Below are 18,294 nucleotides of genomic sequence, written 5' to 3'. Positions count from 1 at the left end.
TAGTGTGTTCCATTCCTCCTCTAGGCAACAAAATTCTCAATGAGTGTCCATGGTTTTTTATTTTGATAGAGGGCATTGCATCACCATTGCTGATATGCATGAGGTCAATAAGGTGTTACCATTTGGTCCACAGTCATTTGCAAAGTTGGATAGAATCGAGAGTATATTGAAAATCAAGCATGCATTGGTTCTATCTAAACACGCTGAAGTGGTCTACCAACTTGACTTGCATAAAGCTTATATGCATAGAGAAGAAGGGGCTTGTGCCCTCCTCAAAAATTTGCAAGGGTAGCTAAATGACATAGACGCATACTTGTGGCTCACACAAGACAAAGGAATGCATAGGAAGCATCAAAAGTTGAAATTCTGAAAAGTTCAGTTCATAGGCTATCACTCATTATATAAATGTTGCAAGCAGCAATATTTGACAAAGCATTGACAAAAGCTTTCACTAGGTTCAGGAAGAGCATAATCAAGAAAAACATTAGGAGACACTTGCAAGTTCACATCTTGACTTTATTCTGAGTATGTAGTTGAAGGGAAATACAATTGTTCTATTCCATGTCTCGACACCGAAATTGCCACCCATTGATAGGGTTGTACATGATGAGGAAAATATTGGTATTTCTTGTGGCCTTTTGATGTATGATGAGGATGCACTCCCCACAATCACACTACCATGCCATCATACTTATTATATTTAGTGATTTGCACATGTTGTTTCCATGCATGTTGGCACATGCATGGGTTCAAGCTATAAACAATGTATATCACATGCAATGAGGTCATAATTTGTCATGCATAGTATTGATGCACAAGTAATACCATCTTCAATGCTAATCAATGAGTGTAATCCTGAAAAAAGTAAAAAGTCAAGTATGTCCTTAAGTTTTCCATTGATATTTAAATAATCACCATCTTTTATTCATTCAATGATAGGGATTGAAGTGGTAATTACAATTCCATATCAATAAAGTGACTAGTAGCTACCAATCATAAGCTGGTATCTACTAGTCTCAACCTAGAAGCTACTAGTTTGGGGTACCATAGTTGCCATTTTCTAGGACCAATACCTACTAGTATACCATTTCTAGAATAGTAGCAGGTGCTAGCTACTAGTCCCATACTTGTAGCTACTATTGGGATAGCAAGTTACTAGTAGCTACCAACTAGCTACCATAGATAGACTAGTATTTCCAAATATAGACTAGGTAGATGTTTGCTAGACACCACTCCTAGCTATAAGTCTTGGTGCTAACTACCACTTCTAGACTAGTAGATGGAAGCTACCAGTCCCACATTGGTGGATACCAACCTCAAACTAGTTAACTAGTAGCCACTACTCCTAGTGTAGTAGCTACGAGTCCTAGACTAGTAGACTAGCTGCTTCTCTTATCTAGGATTGGTACATACCAAAGTCCTAGGTTATTAAGCTGGTAGCTACTAGGCTACTCGTCTCAGACTAGTAGCTCTGAGTCTAGGATGATTGATAACTTCAAGGTTGGTACTGGTAGCTCCCATTGGGAATGTTAGCTTTCAATTTGGACTGGTAGCTATTAGTTTGGAAGTGGTAGCTATTGGTCTAGGACTAGTAGCTATCATTTTACTAGTCTTAGACTTGTAGCTATCATAGGTAGGACTAGCTTTTCTAGTCTTGAACTAGTAGGTGCATGTATGCTACCATCCCTCCTACCAACGCTACAGTGATAGATTGGTATCTATCACTAGTAGTTGCATGTAAGCTATTATCCCTCCTACTACTGCTACAGTGATAGATTGGTATCTATCACAAGTAGTGTATGCTACCATCCCTCCTACTAGTGTTACAGTGATAGATTGGTATCTATCACTAGTAGTTCCTTATTTTTACATTATTCCCAGTCCTTTGATTGGTGATTTCATGCTTACATCTTCTTATGACTAGAGAACCTAAGTTTGTACCAAAGAAGAAAAAGGAAGAAACTACTCATGAGAATTTAATAGATAGTGACACAAAGGAGCCATATGCACATGTAGATGGACCTAAAGAACATAGAGTTTCCACGAAGGATAATGCAGGGGTAGAGATAGGTGTTATCACCCATCTCAAATGAAGTAGACAATGTTTCTACCCCCTCAAACATGCATTTGGATGATGTGGAAGAAAATACTTTGTGGATTCTTCAAAAGATAAAGATGATGCAAAGGGAAAGGAAAAGAAATATTGCACATGGTAATTGACTTTATTGTGTCATTACATGATATTGTGCAAAATCTGGTTCTAATCATTACAACTGTATTCATGCAAGAGTTGCAAACTTGGATGGAAAAACTATAGACCCATATATCAAAATTGTGCAGGCAACATCAAAGGATCATGAAGATGTTACAAATGAGGTGGTTGCAAAGCCAAAGATGTCAAGTGAAGTTGGATGGCAAGATGTTATAACCACTAGAGTTTGAAATCATCTACTAACATGATTGTTTTTTGTTAACACAATAACTACAATAGTCTTCTTTCCAAGACTTGAGCCATTTTTGCATTGTAACTACTTATCTTTATTCAATGAATGAAAAGTCTCAAACTTTCAGCTCATTCACAAGGGCACTCTTTCATTTGTAATGGATACATTGTGATTCATGGTATCTCATTCACGAGAGCATTTAATTTCTTTATTTGTCATGTATTATGTAAGCAATAGGTAGTGTTTTGGGGCTAGAGAGCTCTCATGTGTTCTTGAGATCTTGGCTAGGACTTGGAAATGCATAGCATGGATGCATTGGTCAAGTTAATTAAAGCTCGTATTGTTGGATTATTTAGAGCAATAGTAGATAGTCATGTGTTGAGGAAATTCCTGAACTGCATAGTAAAAATGAAGTGTTTGAAGCAAAAGATAGTCATGTCAGAACTAGGTAGTGAAAATGAAATGATTGAAATAGAAGATAGTCATGTCAAGGAAACACCCAAAGTGGATTGTAAAAAAGAAGTGCTTGATAACTATCTTGAGGAAGCACCTGAATTGGATGGTAAAATTGAAGTGCCTAGAATAGACGAAGGTCATGTCGAGGAAGTTGTTGATTTAGATGGGAAGAATGATTCCTAAAACAAAGGAGAGTCATGTTAAGAAAGTAGTGGAATTGGATGGGAACAATGAAGTTCCTGAAATAGAGTAGAATCATGTTTAGGAAATGCCAACAATGGATGGGAGAAATGAAGTGCCTAGAATAGAGGATACTCATATTATGGGTATATCAAGTTGCTAGATGGTGTGGTTTATTAGCCATGGGAGGACCCATCATGCCCTTTTTTTGAGACCAAGCTAGCCATTATCTTGGATATTAATGGTATGTTGCTTCTAGCAGCAAGTCAATAGGAGGTATGGTGACCCCATTCCATGCTTCTGGCATGATCTAAAAATTGTAAATATGGGTGTGGGTTTGTTTGATGGCCTCAAATAGGATGCTTTTGCATTCTTGGATTGGTGCTTGTCACGGTTTGATGTGTCTACTTGAACCTCCTGCCTAGAGAAAAAGGCAGTCAATTTGTTGAAGAGTTGCTTTCCATCATAGTCTCTATTAGAGGGTTGTTTGCACAAGAGAGCTATGTGAAAGAGACTACCTTTCAAAGACCAAGGGAAAATTTAGTATTTTATAGAAAGTTATCATAATTTTGGAATCATGAACTTGCCTTTTTAGCAATGAGCACTATCCTTGTGGACAATAGAAAATACAAGACATTGTGGAACCCCCTTAGCATAGCTTGCATAGTCAAGAAGATGTATGATCAAAACACTATGAAAATATGATAGTATCTTACATGTACAATTTGTAATTGTCTCAGCCATTATCTTGGTATACATGATTGCATGAACTTTGTAATAACCTCACCCTTGTAGAGAAAAAAAAATGATAAGAGTATTGCTGCCAATGCCATGTGTCTATTCAAACACTTTAGATAGGAATCATAGACCCTAAAAAGTTCAAAGCTATGTTGTAAATTGTCATGCATTCAATATTAAACAATGATCATATTTTGATGTCTTTGAGCTATAATGTCTCTAGGAACTCTAATGTTTTCAAGTACTGTAATTTATTTTGTATAAAGCTTCAAATTGGGTTGTATAATGTCTCTAGGAACTCTAATGTTTTCAAGTACCTTAATTTACTTTGTATTAAGCTTCAAACTAGGTAGTATTTTGAGTAACAGTGTAATGATGGGTTCTCAAGCTTCAATGTTTGATTATTGTAACCATAGTTGCATTGAAACATGTATAATTCGAATTTCATACATTACCATACATGGATCCATAGGAGTATGAATAGGGACAATCATAGCTAATGATATTTGGGGCAAAAGAATATTTCTCTATCCAAATATCCAGGATAAACAAGTACTTGTACATTGTGGGTTGAACTTACTTAGTGTCTACTATCTATCATCTACATGTAGCCTTTATGGCAATGGGCATGGGAGTTTATATGTTTGTCACTTGCAGTTGCCTACTCTTGCCACATATATTTTCACCTTGAAATCTTGTGCCACCATGCAAGTGCCTTTAGAAATGGGCTAAGTTAATTCAAGTTCAAGTCATCAAAAGAGGTTTGGAAAACAAAGTTCTTGCAAGCATGTACATGGTAGCACGTGGCTTGATTTGCGAAAGCATGTTTGGTATTTGAAAGTTGATGGTTTGAGATGTGGTTTCATGGAATGGAGTATTTGCAAATTATGCCAAACATGGGCTTCGAAATGAGGCAAAGATTGCATTTTAATAAATCCTATTGGAGGGCATATGCCTTGATTTTGCTACCTTTGTCTCTTGGTTGAAAGCATATGCTTGTGTGCATCACAAGACCTTGAACCCAAAGATTTGGTATTGGAGTATTTGAGTTCCACGTTTTAGCAATTGATGTATTGAGAAGGAGGTTCCTTGTTGAGTGATCCAAAGAAGAAGAGGAAGGGAAGACCAAATGCATGCATTTTTGTGAAACGGGGATGCATGCAAGACTACCTCAGGTTGAGGTTGTTGGCTTGTTGCAAAAGTGCAAATAGAGAAAGGACCTACATCAAGCCATGTGTCTGCACCCCTACATGGGAGAGCACCAAACTAGAGTCCCCTCCTATCCTTAACAACCACCTTGTCCATCTCCTTGTCAACTAAAGTAGTGTGCTTAGTCCACACCACACATTTGATAAGCTAGCTTCTCACAACAAGCAGACATGGACATCTCTGATCTCTGCATACCTTGACTTTGATGACTTGCAACATGCCTTCCAACTCTACCACATGATGTGGTACAATGCTCTCAAGGGGCCTAATTGATACACGTATTTGGCCTTGCTCAATGCTTTCTCACACCTCAAACATAGAATGAGACCTCAAAGGGCACCATGAGATCACTCGATGGGGCCTTGAAATTTTTTTACTATTAGTCCTCTTGTAACAAAAATATTAGGACCTCACCTAATTTTTATGTTCTTATCATAATCCAATCAAATTGTTAAACAAAATGGACCACCATTTTCTTGCAAATCATTGAGAAAGCTAGCTTCATTCCTTTTAGGCACAACACTTTCATAGGTGTTGACAGTAGCATTTCCCTTTCCAAAGCTTTCCTAATAACCATCTACTCAAGTGGATGAATGGTATTGTGAAGTAGTTGCCATCTTGGATCTAATCTCTAGATGGTAGTGTGACATTCTATCAATTGACACACACTACTGTTTTATATTACTTAAACTACACCGCAGAACTTCACCAGTTGACTCTTTACCCAAGCTTTATTGTGCAATCAATCAAGTTCAGCCAAATGCATAACAACAAGTGGATGAAATTACGAGTGGAATGTGGTCCATTGTTAGGACACATAACATGTTACATGCTATAAGTTGCCTTGCACATTGAGAATTCCTTTAGCCCTATTATAGAGTTAATGTATTGGACTTCTATCAAGGTGGTAGGTGTTAGGTGTTATTCTCATGACCATTCCCTTTTCCTACATGTGCAATTTCAAACGTCAACACTAGAGTAGAGGTAGATATGATCACTAAATTTTTATTGAACTTCCATTTGATATGCTCACTATATTTGTTGTTAGATGTCTTCCATTTTGATATTGTTGTCAAAGGAAGGCTTGAGAACAATAATGGGTTTTGGGGCTTGACATTATGCATCATTGCACCTTTTTAAAGTATCATTAATTTTTAATTGCATGTGATTAAGTTCTCACATTGAATGAAAATCTTTGGTGGATGTCGAGGGAAAAAGAATGCCCTTAGCCCCCACATTGGGCAATGTAACATTGGCATGCCTTTCTCAACAACTACATTGTCTTGTTATCTAGTCTTATCATCAAGGATTTCAATTTATGATACTTGTATAATGTTTGAAACAACATTCAACTAGAGCGATTGAATGTGTATTGTTTCTAGATGCAAATTTTGAGCTCATATTGGTAGTGGCTAATGAAGGTAGAATTTGGGTAAACTTGACTACTATGCAAGGTTCTAATACTACTTCACTTGTTGCATTTGATAGCATAATACTAGCGTCTCCACTTTGAGCCTTTTGGTGGGGGCTTAGCATGTCTTTTGTATAGAATTTTTACCACCCTACATAACACCAACATAACATACACATCAAGACTACAAAGATAAGTTTTTCTTTGTAACAAAATAGATATCACAATCATAGAGAACTCATACAATTTCTTTAGTGCTTTAAAATTAAGGCATTACTAGTACCTCCTCTCTGATTGTTTTGCTGGGGGATTAGCATGTGGACCATAATCAATCATGAACCTCTCGCTTGTTTTTTGTACAAAAGCTTCACTACCCTACATAACACCCAAAAAAAAACACTCCAACACTAATAAAATAGACATGACAATTAAAGAGAACTCAAACAATTTCTCTAGTGGTTTAAAAGGACATGAAATTTTTTAATTAACTGGGATGAATATTACATATTTGATGTGGTAAGAGAAAATTTTGAGGACATGCACATGCGTTGATGCAGTACATAGATATCCTTGATGGTTTTGCCTATTTTGAACATTTATGTGCTTGAAAAGGCTTAAAAGTCTCATTATTATTTTATACTTGATAACATCTAGCAAATGTGTGCAAATTCAAGATTCTTTCAACTTATTAGGTTTTCCATGCCAAGTATAATGTACAGATGTAGTTCACTTTGATTACAAGATTTACCTGATATTCTATAAAGTCATGTGTATGCCCATTCATCACTTCATGTTCTTCAAAAGCTATACAGATCGAAAGCAAGAGTCAATAAGAGAAAGCATTGCTAGGGTTAGGAATGCAAAATAATAATAAGGCAAGACCAAATATTAGACTTTAAAAATGCAAATAAAATAAGAATAAAATATAAGAACAATGACAACCTTGCTACAATTAGGCTTCCCAAGGAAATATCCAAGAACTAGAAGAGTGTGAGGCACTTATCTAATTCCCATTGAGGTCTCCATGTAGGAAAACCATGGTGGCAGATGAGAATAATTTGGAAGAAAGTAACAATGTAAAATATATCCCAACTAGGGTAACTCTACCATCTATATATAGGAATTTTTTGTCCTTGCAAGAGGGATTTAGCATGGTAGACTCTATCATCTTTTGGGGGCATTTATCTACAAATTTGAGTGAAGTTCATGTTTTTATTGACAATAAATTGGGACATCAAAACAATAAAGAAGGAAACAAGGGGTGCTGACCCCTACTTTAAACACTTCTACCTAATGCTTTATTCGAGTTCTCCATAGAGAAGGTTGCATGTCGAGAGAAGGGGAATGAGGTGGAGAAGAAAACGTTGTAGAACATTTCTGAAATGCTACTTAAAGAGCGAGAGGGTGGTGGTCGCGTGGAATTAGTAGAGTTTAGTAACGTAATGCCAAGCGAATAGTCTCATATTAAAGTTATAATAAGCGCTAATGAGTATGATACGCGAGATTAGTGATGGTAGAGTGGAACCTGAGAGGAGGCTTGTGGCTTCGATATTGCAGGCGATCAGGAGAAGTGCAGCAATGAAGGCGAAGAGCCGAGATGGAGCTCGTGCCGTAACAGCAGCCATATGAATATGTGAGAGAGAGAGAGAGAGAGAGAGAGAGAGAGAGAGAGAGGGATTCCTTATCAAGATGCAACAGTCAGCTAGCAAGCGCAGAATCAAAACTCAATATATAGCATCCGCCATCAATTGACTTAACTGCGAGAAGCTGCTAGTTTCGTGTGTGCGCGAGCGCCGAGAGAGAGAGAGAGAGAGAGAGAGAGATGCAACAGTCTGGTGCTGCCGGCTAGGAGGCGCACAGTCAAACATCCGCCATCAATTGACTTAACTGCGAGAAGCTGCTAGTTTTGAGAGAGAGAGAGAGAGAGAGAGAGAGAGAGCGAGAGAGAGAGAGATAGTCAACGAACGTGCACCAACACTATCACTCATCACACGGTCAACGGCCTTCCATCATCGATCCTTTTACCAAACTATTAGTTTCATCACACCATATGCTAGGGTTGTATGCCATATTATAAGTTCCATCACATATTGATAGTCTTGGATTGTATGCCGACCAAGGGGCTTGTTCATGTTTGCCACTAATAGGTACATGAAGTGGCATGTTTAGGTTCTATTGCAAGGAGGACATGTCATCTTTACTAAGTTGATTTTTATGTGTTTTTTATGTGGCCAAAAGCGAATCCTTGTGACTTCCATAGGTATTTACAAGTTGTATAGTGCAACACTTTGCACCATGAATTGAATATAGTTCCAAATCTCAATGAGGCATTACAAGTCTTGTACAATTGATATCCACAACAACTAAAATTATGTGTGGGATGTTAAATGAAATGCCCCATTCTCAAACATAGCATATGAAGACGACATAGGAGAATTGTCTAGTATACCTAGTGCATGTGTATCTCTATTCAACAACTCAAGCTCACGTTTGTGTCTTAAGGACCATCTATGATGGCAACAATGTTTATAAGCTACTAATCTCACTCCTTAATTCATGATGGCTTGTAGTCCAATTATTTCACTGCCAACTAAGGCATTGTTTCTTTAACACCATTTGTTATTACATTCAATATTCATAGTTGGAAATGACATCTAATTAAAACATTAGTATTTGAAAGAAATATTAACATAACAAGAAAAATAAATCGAAATACTCAAGTGCTACACATAACTAAAACAATCAGTCACATTAAACAAGATTCCATCTCCTTACTCACAAGTATTTGTGTTCTTTAGCCCATTGTTATGTACAATCATGTCATTTTTGCCTTGAACTCCATTCATTATGCATGATACAATATCCCACTTATGAGAGAGAGCTAATTAAAGTTATATTTGATGGCCCCTTTATGAAGCATTGTGCTCTCAACTTAACTCTTACATTTCAATTTTTGCTCAATGTCAGTTTGAGCTTTCATCTCTTTCTCCCTAGAAAACAATCTTTTCCCTTGGAAAAAGTATTAAGTGAAATTACACTTTACAGTTATTCCATATGTTAATGGGCAAGATAGTAAAGCATTAAAGATGCATGACTAAGTAGTTAGTTGTTGGAACTCTATAATGATCCATCCATGTGCGTTACGTATTTCAACCACTTATGCATGAGACAATATCCGACTTATGAGAGAGAGCTAATTAAAGTTATATTTGATGGCCCCTTTATGAAGAATTGTGCTCTCAACTTAACTCTTACCTTTCAATTTTCACTCAATTGTCAGTTTGAGCTTTCACCTCTTTCTCCCTATAAAACAATCTTTTCACTTGGAAAAAGTATTAAGTGAAATTACGCTTTATGGTTATTCCACGTGTCAATGGGCAAGATAGTCAAGCATTAAAGATGTATGACTAAGTAGTTGGTTGTTGGAACTCTATAATGATCCCTCCATGTGCGTTATATATTTCAACCACAACAAAAATCCATAGTATACTTCATAAAAAAGATTACCAAAATACATCAATCTACCTTGCCACCAATTTCTTTTCTCTGTAAACCATCACTATTTGCATTGCTAATTTATTGCATGTGTTTGTTAGTCAACATATGCTTCGCAAAGCGTTGCTATTTGCATCGCAAAAGCGACGCTAATAGCGACGTAGATAGTGATGCGAATAACGACTCTATTAGCAGCAAACTTGTAGAGACGCTATCGGAGGGGTTTTAGTCGAAAGGTCGTATCCACCAGGGATCAGAGAGACAGAAGGAAGTAGAAAATACGAGATAGAAGAGAAGAAAAAGAATAGACAAGAGGTACACAAGATAAAGGCCAAGCTCAATGAATCAAAGAGCTCTGTATTGATAGAACTTGAGAAGATAAATAAAATCATTGTCTAGGACTAGTCGGAAACAATCTCCTCCTGGAGCTCCCTGGTAGACCAAAAACGTGCACCAAACACTAGCTTCTTCTCTATTGCTCAGACAAAAAATCTGATGGTTTCGTTGGCTCTGAAAGGAAGTAAAACTTTAGGACACTTGCTCAGAATTCTCCCGAATTGCTTTTTCTCCTTCTCCCAGTTTCGAAGTGATGTTTGCTACCTGTACATTACGATCACATGCTGCAAAATTTCGGAGGCCCTTCTTTTCACATGAGCTTTCCCAAAACTTGCTAAAGAGTAACTTGCTTTTTGCATGTCACCTTATTCTAGAAGTTCTCTATACCTTTTTTGGATATTTACAAGAAATAATATCCAAAATATCAAAAATAGGCTAAACTTGTCCAAATATCTTGTAGTTTGTGTTGAGAATCAAGCTCATGATTAGTATCACCAACGTGACCGACCTTATCTAGACAGTTGTCATCTTAGCTGTCACTCTCCATGTGTGTTGTAATAAACTAAGTCAGTTAGACTCAACAATAGCTAGTGGTACAGTCAGTCAGTGACCTAGCGTGTTTTCAGTTATGTGTGATTAGAATTTAGTAAGCATTATGGAATAATGAGAAGAAAAGAACAATGAGAGTTCACGACTCTCTATACAGCTCTATGTCTTTGTCTCTCTCTTCCTTTGAATCTTGAACATGGTATCAGAGCCTAAGCCCTGAAGGCTTGGCAGTGGCATTGGCTCGGCATTGCAAGGGCTAGAACTTGAAGTTCCGGAGCTGCACTGTGACTTGCAAAAGTTCATGTGTTGGCAACCATTGGATCAGTTGGAAGGTATGTTTCTTATGTTTTATCTGTTTACAACCTATTGAGGCTTCCTAAAGGGGTTCTCTACCACTTGAATGAGCTCTATTGCATGAGCATTGAGGGAAAAAACAGCAACAATGTAAAAAACGTGACCTGCAGATATTGCACCATTTTGCTGGTCATCTTCTCCTACTCTAACTCAAACATTGACAGCCATAAACACACTCTACTATTGAAAAACAACTTGTCAAGGATTGAAAAAAGCTTCATGGCATTGGTATCTTAGTTCTCGGCTCATTTGTGGGATGTTTGAATCAAACATTGGCTAGAAAATAGAGCATATCTACTATTAATAATACACGGACAGCATACATCTACTTGGTTGTAGCTCGTTGGGAGCTATATTGACCTCTATTGATGTTTATTGATGCTTAGCAGTGTATATGCCTTTACTCTCACACATTCTAGCATGACTTTTAAGAGTTCAACAGTCAGATTTAAATGGTAATAGTAGGCAGAAATCTATCCAGAATGTTGGTTGAAATCTATCCTCGAATTTTGAACACTAAAACATGGCATTTTTTGATTAAGAAAGGCTTGAGAATGATCCAGACAATCATCTTGGATGATTGGCAAGTGTTATAGTAACACTTATGCATACATGGGCATGATATTGGAGTGTTAAATGCTCAATTTTGGAGCTTATGTATACATGGGCATGATATTGGAGTGCTCAATTTTGAAGCTTATTTATAGGCTAGAAACAGTGAGCTGGTTGTTGCTGTCCTAAATTTGGAAATAGTATACCTACAAGGTTGAAGTATCTATGACTCTTATTTGCTATTGAAAAATGCTTGGATCGTACCACTTGAGTGGTAGATGCTTTCTAGGATATGGTGAGTGCTGAAAGCCCAATGTTTGGATTGATTTATTGCTAGTTATACTAGGGTATTGACTGGTAATTGTCTGCAAGAAGGATACCTATCATCTTCACTTGACATACATGCAATCTATTATGACTAACTCCTACATAGAGTGGAAACTGTATGAGATGTTTTGGGGTTGTTTTGAGGTATAAATATTCTTGTTTAAGTAGAGAAAACAGTGCTCGTTATACATAGATTGGTGTTATAGAAGATTGTTGTCTATCATTGATTGTCATGAACACCTACGTGTCTACTATGCAGACACATGATGCAGACACATGCTCTCTATTTGGAATGCCAGTGCATATAGATGTTTTACCACTACCATAGAATATTTTGAATTGATTTGAGCTTGGTTTATGCTCAATTGAATGTAATATAGTTTACAGCAAGTAGATTGTCGGGAAATTGTACATAAAGAACTGTAGGAAACTGGTCTTGAATTGTAGAAAATTGTTATTGATCTGCATGAAGACTGTTTGTGAACTATAGAGAGTCTATTCCTGAACTACAGGGAGTAAAGCACTTACAGATTGCATATTGCATTGAATACCTTAGTTACAAATATGGCAAATGCTCAAGGCATTGATAACATCACTCAAATTGTCAGTTAGAAGCTTGACAACAAAAACTTCGCTCTATGGAGGTTGAGGATGCAGACCTTTTTGATTGGTAGAGGTTATTGGGATTTTTGTATGGGGGCTGAAGTTGAACCCGAATTGCATGAATGGAATCCGACACAAGAACAAATAGAGCTTACCCCAACAGTGGTCGAAAAGAGCTAGCAAAGTACTGCATTGATTTTCTTTGTGCATTTCTGATGCGATGGCTATGCACATTACTAGTTGCCCTTCCCAGAAGGATGCTTGGGATACACTCATGAAGAATTATGGTAATGTCACGCATGCAAGGAAGATACAGCTAAAGCAGTAATTCAACATGTCTAGGAATGGTAGGAGCATTCAAGTATACATGACTAAAATAAAGATTATAGCTTACCAACTAGCTACTATTGGATCTAGTGTTTCTGAGGATGATATGATTGCAATGACATTGAATGGGTTAGGAAAAGAGTATAAGGCATTTGATATGTCCATTTGTGTGAGAAGAAAACCCCCTGATTGGGATGAGCTACTTCCACTGCTCATTAGAGCCAAAAACGCTTCAAAAAATACACTTTTGTTAATCACGAGATTAAGAAAAGGGCCAAAGAGAGTTTGCCACGTGTGTAAGAATATGGTATTCTTGTCTCCTCCTTTTTGGAGATAGTAGAGTCGACTCTGTGGTTCTCTTCTCTCTTTTAGCCAAAATCTCCAAACTCTAACATGTTTTGATGGTCCTGAAGTCCTTATTTAATTATAAAATTTGACAAAACCGGTTATGATAACGATGTTGTGAAGTTAATACTAACTTTTTTGAAAGTCGGGAGCTTTTGGCACCTCGACTATATTTTCATTAGTCTTTTCACTATTTCTTCTTTGTTCATTCGTCTTTCTCAGTGAGCTTCTTTCTTTGCTCATTTGCCTTTCTTAGTGAGCACTTTTCTCTGCGATTTCAATCTAAGTATGGCATCCAAAAGGTGCCCGTCTCATTTAGTAAACTCCTGCACTGTCTATTTGGCCGAGTAGACAGAAAATGGGAGCCCAAAACCTTTTGCATAAACGATTGGATGACCATGTTGCCCTCTTGCAAAGGCTCTCACAAGGTCAAAAGAAGAAAAAGAGAGGATATAAAACATCACTGGAAAGGGTATATCATTGCTTTCAAAATTACGCATGAAGGGTGATTAGTTAAAGTGCAACATGTTTACATGGCCAGGGATATGGACTTATCTCCTAACGAACATGTTTGCCAGCAAACACATTGTAAGTCTTAAGTTGATAACATATTTGATTTTTTTTTAAATTTAAGCAAGTATTAATATTAAATTCTTCGTTGTAGATATATTTCCATCAACAAGTATTGAATGGCAACCTGTGGAGAGTTTGAGTGGAACTTTGAATGTGATTCATAAGGCGTTTGCAAACATTATATATACTGATGAGACCGTCGGTCCTTTCAGTGAGAGAAGAACTTTTATATATTATGCACAATATGTGGTTCCATCTAAAGAGGGTACATATGGACATATCAAGGATTTGCTATTGCCAAGTCTCTCCTCTCTTATTTGGGAGGTTCCTGATAAGGAAACCATGCATAGTTTTAAATTCAAAATATGTCAAGATATTCAAAAGTCCATGACAGCTGGAAGGATCTCAAGAAGAATACACCTGTCATGGTTTATCCCCTTACATATCTTTGTGGGTTGCTTCAAAATAGCAAACTTACAGATAACAAAAGTATCTTGGCTAAGTAGAAATTTTGCAAGCACAGAACTAGATAACATTATAGGGAAGCTTTGGAAATCTAGAGATGTTGACCATAAGGGTGACACCATGATGTGTATTGTATGCCCCCAATCCTTGTCTCTATGTTATAATATAGCACGACAAACTCTTGCTTTGGTTTTTGATTATAGGAGATACAAACTTAAACTAGGCATGTGGATTCCCTTGGATTCAGATATAGATTGCATGCCGTTCAATCTTAAGGTGCAAGTTATAGAAAAGGAAATAAATATCACTTCCAATTGGAATCTTAAAGATGTAAGGGATACCTTGGAGATGCTAGACTGTACATCCCCAGAATATAAGTTCAAAGTAAACGGTAAAGTAGTAGGGAAAAGAGCTGAACGTTTTTTCTCTTGTATGAGTTGCTTGCCTCCTTCAATCGTAAGCTTCGAGCCATAAAATTGAAAACATAACATTGGACAAAAAGCTTTTCATTGAATGAAGAGTTACAAAATTGAAGTGTAGATATACAAAGATCTTGCCATTTGTATCTATTTGTCTTCTTTCATCATTGTAACTTCTTCGTCACTTTTTGAAAATATAGATCTTGTAGTTGCAGTGGCTTTTTTTTTTGGTTGGTTGAAGAATTTAACTTGGAAAGGGGTCCTCTTCTCTTGAGGGGGTAGATGAGAAGATGGATGAGAAAGCGTTGGCATTTCTGTTTTTATGGAGCTTGCCTTACTTATCTTTCCAGATGACTTGCCTTTTGCCTTACTCTTAGTTAAGGATTTATGTGGAGGAGAGTCGGGGTCCACTGGCGTGATTGCCCTATCCAAAATTAACTCAATACATCTCTCTCTTATCCACCATGTATATGAATCGGGGTAATCTTTGCACTGCAAGGAAAATTGTAATAAGTTGTAAGGTGAGTTATAGTTCGTACTTGTAGGGAATAAAAACAAAGAAATGGAATGATTATAAAATTTGATAATAATATTGTTGCTCAAAATCTAATAACGTTGCTCAAAATAGAATGTGAAAGATACTTACATTAACCCCATCTATCTTGAGAATCTTTGAATCTATTGTCCTACAAACATTTGAAATTACTCTCCATCCACAACAACACGCATCATTTTGTAAGGGTACTTCTTGTAAGAGAAAACTATATGGTTTTTGAGGATTAGAAATATCCTCATATGTAGTATCCAAAAAGGTTACCACCAACCTCCCAGCACTGTCAATGGAAACATGTTATAAAAAAATGACAATAAATAAAATAAAAAATAAACCAAAAAGTGAGGATTTGTATTCAACGCACATTTTTGCTTGACTGTGGATACCCCTAAGAGAGTTCATAAGGATAATTTCTCGAGTGAAAATATCAATATATATTAAGCTCCAATGTCCTTTGCAAAGTAAAATGTTAGTAAGAAATGCATACTATAAAGAAGTATACATTAAACCCTTTGAAAAATTGCATATCTTTCAACGTAAGGAAAAAAAATATGGTAGTTTGTAATTGGATCAAACGATCTGAAAAATAATTCTAGGTTTGAAGGAAATTTTGAAAACAATTCCACTGATAACAGTGGATTAACGATAAATATAGTTTTAGAGATTTCTTGGCTAAGAGAAGAAATCAACGCCCTAAAACCAAAAGCAAAACCAAATGAATGTCAATTGCAATGAACAAAACAACATTATCATTCAATTAAAAAAATTTGAGCCAAAAATCCTTACCTTATGCAACAAAAGACTAATGAATCTGACAACTGAATATATTTCTTAACAAACATTCCTTTGTCCTCAGGGGAAATACTAAGATAGTCTTCTGAAGAAGTGCAAGAGACATTCACAACCATTTGCCCGTATACCTCATCCATTCTCTTTAGATTGACAAGACCAAGGACATCGATTTTTCTCTTGCAAACTTCATCCTCTGACTCTATAGTCTCTTGTGGTCATTCTTGATGGGGCAACTTCTTTAGGTTCTTGATAGTAGGCAGACACTTGTTCGGAGGTGGTCTTTGCAGAGTGTAAATGTGTCACGTCCTCAATCACTGGCCGTTTCGCTCTCCTAGACAATTTTGGAGGAACGTCAAGGATCTCAAATGCTTTTTTATCAATAGTGGGCAAGGGCCTCAATACCTTGTCGAACCTATTCCTGATTCTACCAACCATACTAAAGTCTTTGTTCATCAAAATCATTCTATGAGCGTGGGTAGCAGCAATGTAAGCATCGTTCATAAAATCAATAACAAAGTCTTCAACAGCCTCATGAAGGCAAAGAATGACTGCAAGCTGCCATTTTTTTGCATGCCAACTTCAGTGGACACCGTTGATAATCCAAAAGAAATATATTTGACAACCCTAATAAATGATGTCTTTGGAATCACATGCTGTGTAGCTCTTTGTGCCTTCCTTATCTCATTAAAACATTTCCCCCCCTCCAATTATTACATCCCCTCCACCCACATAATTCTGGGAAGTAGAAGCTTCTAAAGGCAAGCCTCCTTAAGCCTTGTGCATATGGCTTGTCCCCGAGGTTTAAAATCCAAGCCTCCAAGGGCCTGATCCCGCGCAGGAGAGAAAGATCGCAGACTGTAAGTCTTCAAGACGCGTGAATGACCCGAGGGAAGCCGCTACAACAAAAAAAACGTTGCATAAATGGCCCCAAAACAAAAGATTCAAGGCACTCGTGCGTGTCACGAATCGCGTGGTAGGGGGACTTGCTCAAGATGCTACGCCGAACACACACAGAATGCATAAGGAGAAGCTCACTCAAGAGACAAGAAGAGAGATGGAGGCCAAAACGTTTTCTTGCTGGTTTCTTCTTCTTCTTTCACACACTTTACAATGTACACAAAGTATAGATAAGATACAACATAAAGGAAAGTGGCCTACTAAGTCAAACAATGCATAACCAACTACACTAGTCGACTGGCGCTATAACTATGGCAGTTGTAAATAGGTGTAACAACCTGAATATAATAAGTAATGAGTCAGTAGCCATGTGAGAGTCATAATGACCACCAACATGCTAAGTGTAGATGTGTGGACCCATCTAACCAGGCGGTCCATCATTAATGTCCGCATGTGTTGAGCTTGTCATCTCAACACTCCCCCTCAAGCTCAACTGCATCTCTGTAATTTCAAGTAAGCTTCGAAACTTTTGAAGTTTCTCTGTATCCAATGCCTTCGTGAATATGTCAGCTATCTGATCCTGTGTGCTGACATACACCAAGTTAATCTCACCTGCTAGTACCTTCTCTCTCACAAATTGGTAGTGTACCTCAATATGTTTTATCCTAGCATGGAACACAGGGTTCCTAGCCAACTGTATACTGCTCATGTTGTCACAATAAATGACAACTGGACCTTCCACCTGCACATCTAAATCAGCCAATAACTTTTGTAGCCATACTACCTCACATACTGCAATAGCATCACCTCTATACTCAGCCTCTGTACTCGACAAAGCAACTGTAGATTCCTTTTTGCTACTCCAAGTAACTGTTGCACTACCAAGAGAAAACATGTATCCACTAGTAGATCTTCTATCAGACATACTACTAGCCCAATCTGCATATGTGTATACAAACACATGTACATTTGTACCTGCCTCATAGAAAAGTCCATAATGTAATGTGGACTTCACATATCTCAATATGCGTCTGACTGCATCCAAATGTGGCTTTCTAGGTGCTTGCATAAACTGACTCACAAGACCAACAATGTAGCTCAAGTCTGGCCTTGTAATGGTCATGTAGATCAAACTCTCCACTATTCTCCTGAACATAGTAGGGTCTTCTATCTCATCCCCAACATCAGCACTCAACTTTACATTCTGCTCCAACGGGACTGAAAGTGGTTTGCATGCTGTCATACCATACTTGGACAACATATCCAAGC

General features: G+C 37.3%; 1 protein-coding gene across 3 annotated transcripts; it reads right to left on the bottom strand.

The window, feature by feature from the left end:
* Positions 1-6,167: 6,167 nt before the first annotated feature.
* On the bottom strand, positions 6,168-9,699 carry LOC148028870 (uncharacterized). 3 transcript variants are annotated; one of them, XM_087688629.1, is made up of 4 exons: positions 9,382-9,699; positions 7,187-7,242; positions 6,722-6,813; positions 6,168-6,589 (listed from the first exon to the last, which is right to left on the bottom strand). In XM_087688629.1, the coding sequence occupies exons 1-4, from the start codon at positions 9,416-9,418 to the stop codon at positions 6,523-6,525; spliced, it is 252 nt and encodes an 83-aa protein (XP_087544755.1). In that variant the 5' UTR covers positions 9,419-9,699; the 3' UTR covers positions 6,168-6,522. The 3 variants fall into 3 exon arrangements, with proteins under 3 accessions (XP_087544755.1, XP_087544754.1, XP_087544753.1); XM_087688628.1 differs by lacking the exon at positions 9,382-9,699 and adding an exon at positions 9,218-9,340; XM_087688627.1 differs by lacking the exon at positions 9,382-9,699 and adding an exon at positions 7,964-8,229.
* Positions 9,700-18,294: the final 8,595 nt, after the last annotated feature.

The sequence above is a fragment of the Lygodium microphyllum genome, chromosome 11, assembly GCF_053477565.2.
Source record: "Lygodium microphyllum isolate KBCC chromosome 11, Lygodium_microphyllum_v1.1.10, whole genome shotgun sequence".
NCBI classification, from domain to species: Eukaryota; Viridiplantae; Streptophyta; class Polypodiopsida; order Schizaeales; family Lygodiaceae; genus Lygodium; species Lygodium microphyllum.
Note: the sequence above shows the minus strand (reverse complement) of the source record. Positions and strands in the feature narration are given on the sequence as shown.

Bases quoted from the DNA above. Each gene is read 5' to 3' on its own strand.
- LOC148028870 (XM_087688627.1), bottom strand. From the start codon at position 8,063: ATGGCTGCTGTTACGGCACGAGCTCCATCTCGGCTCTTCGCCTTCATT. The intron at 6,814-7,186 runs GTAAATCTTGTA...GGTGTTATGTAG, and splicing joins ATGACTTTATAGAATATCAG to GGTAGTGAAGCTTTTGTACA. The intron at 6,590-6,721 runs GTACTAGTAATG...GGTGTTATGTAG, and splicing joins GCAAAACAATCAGAGAGGAG to GGTGGTAAAAATTCTATACA.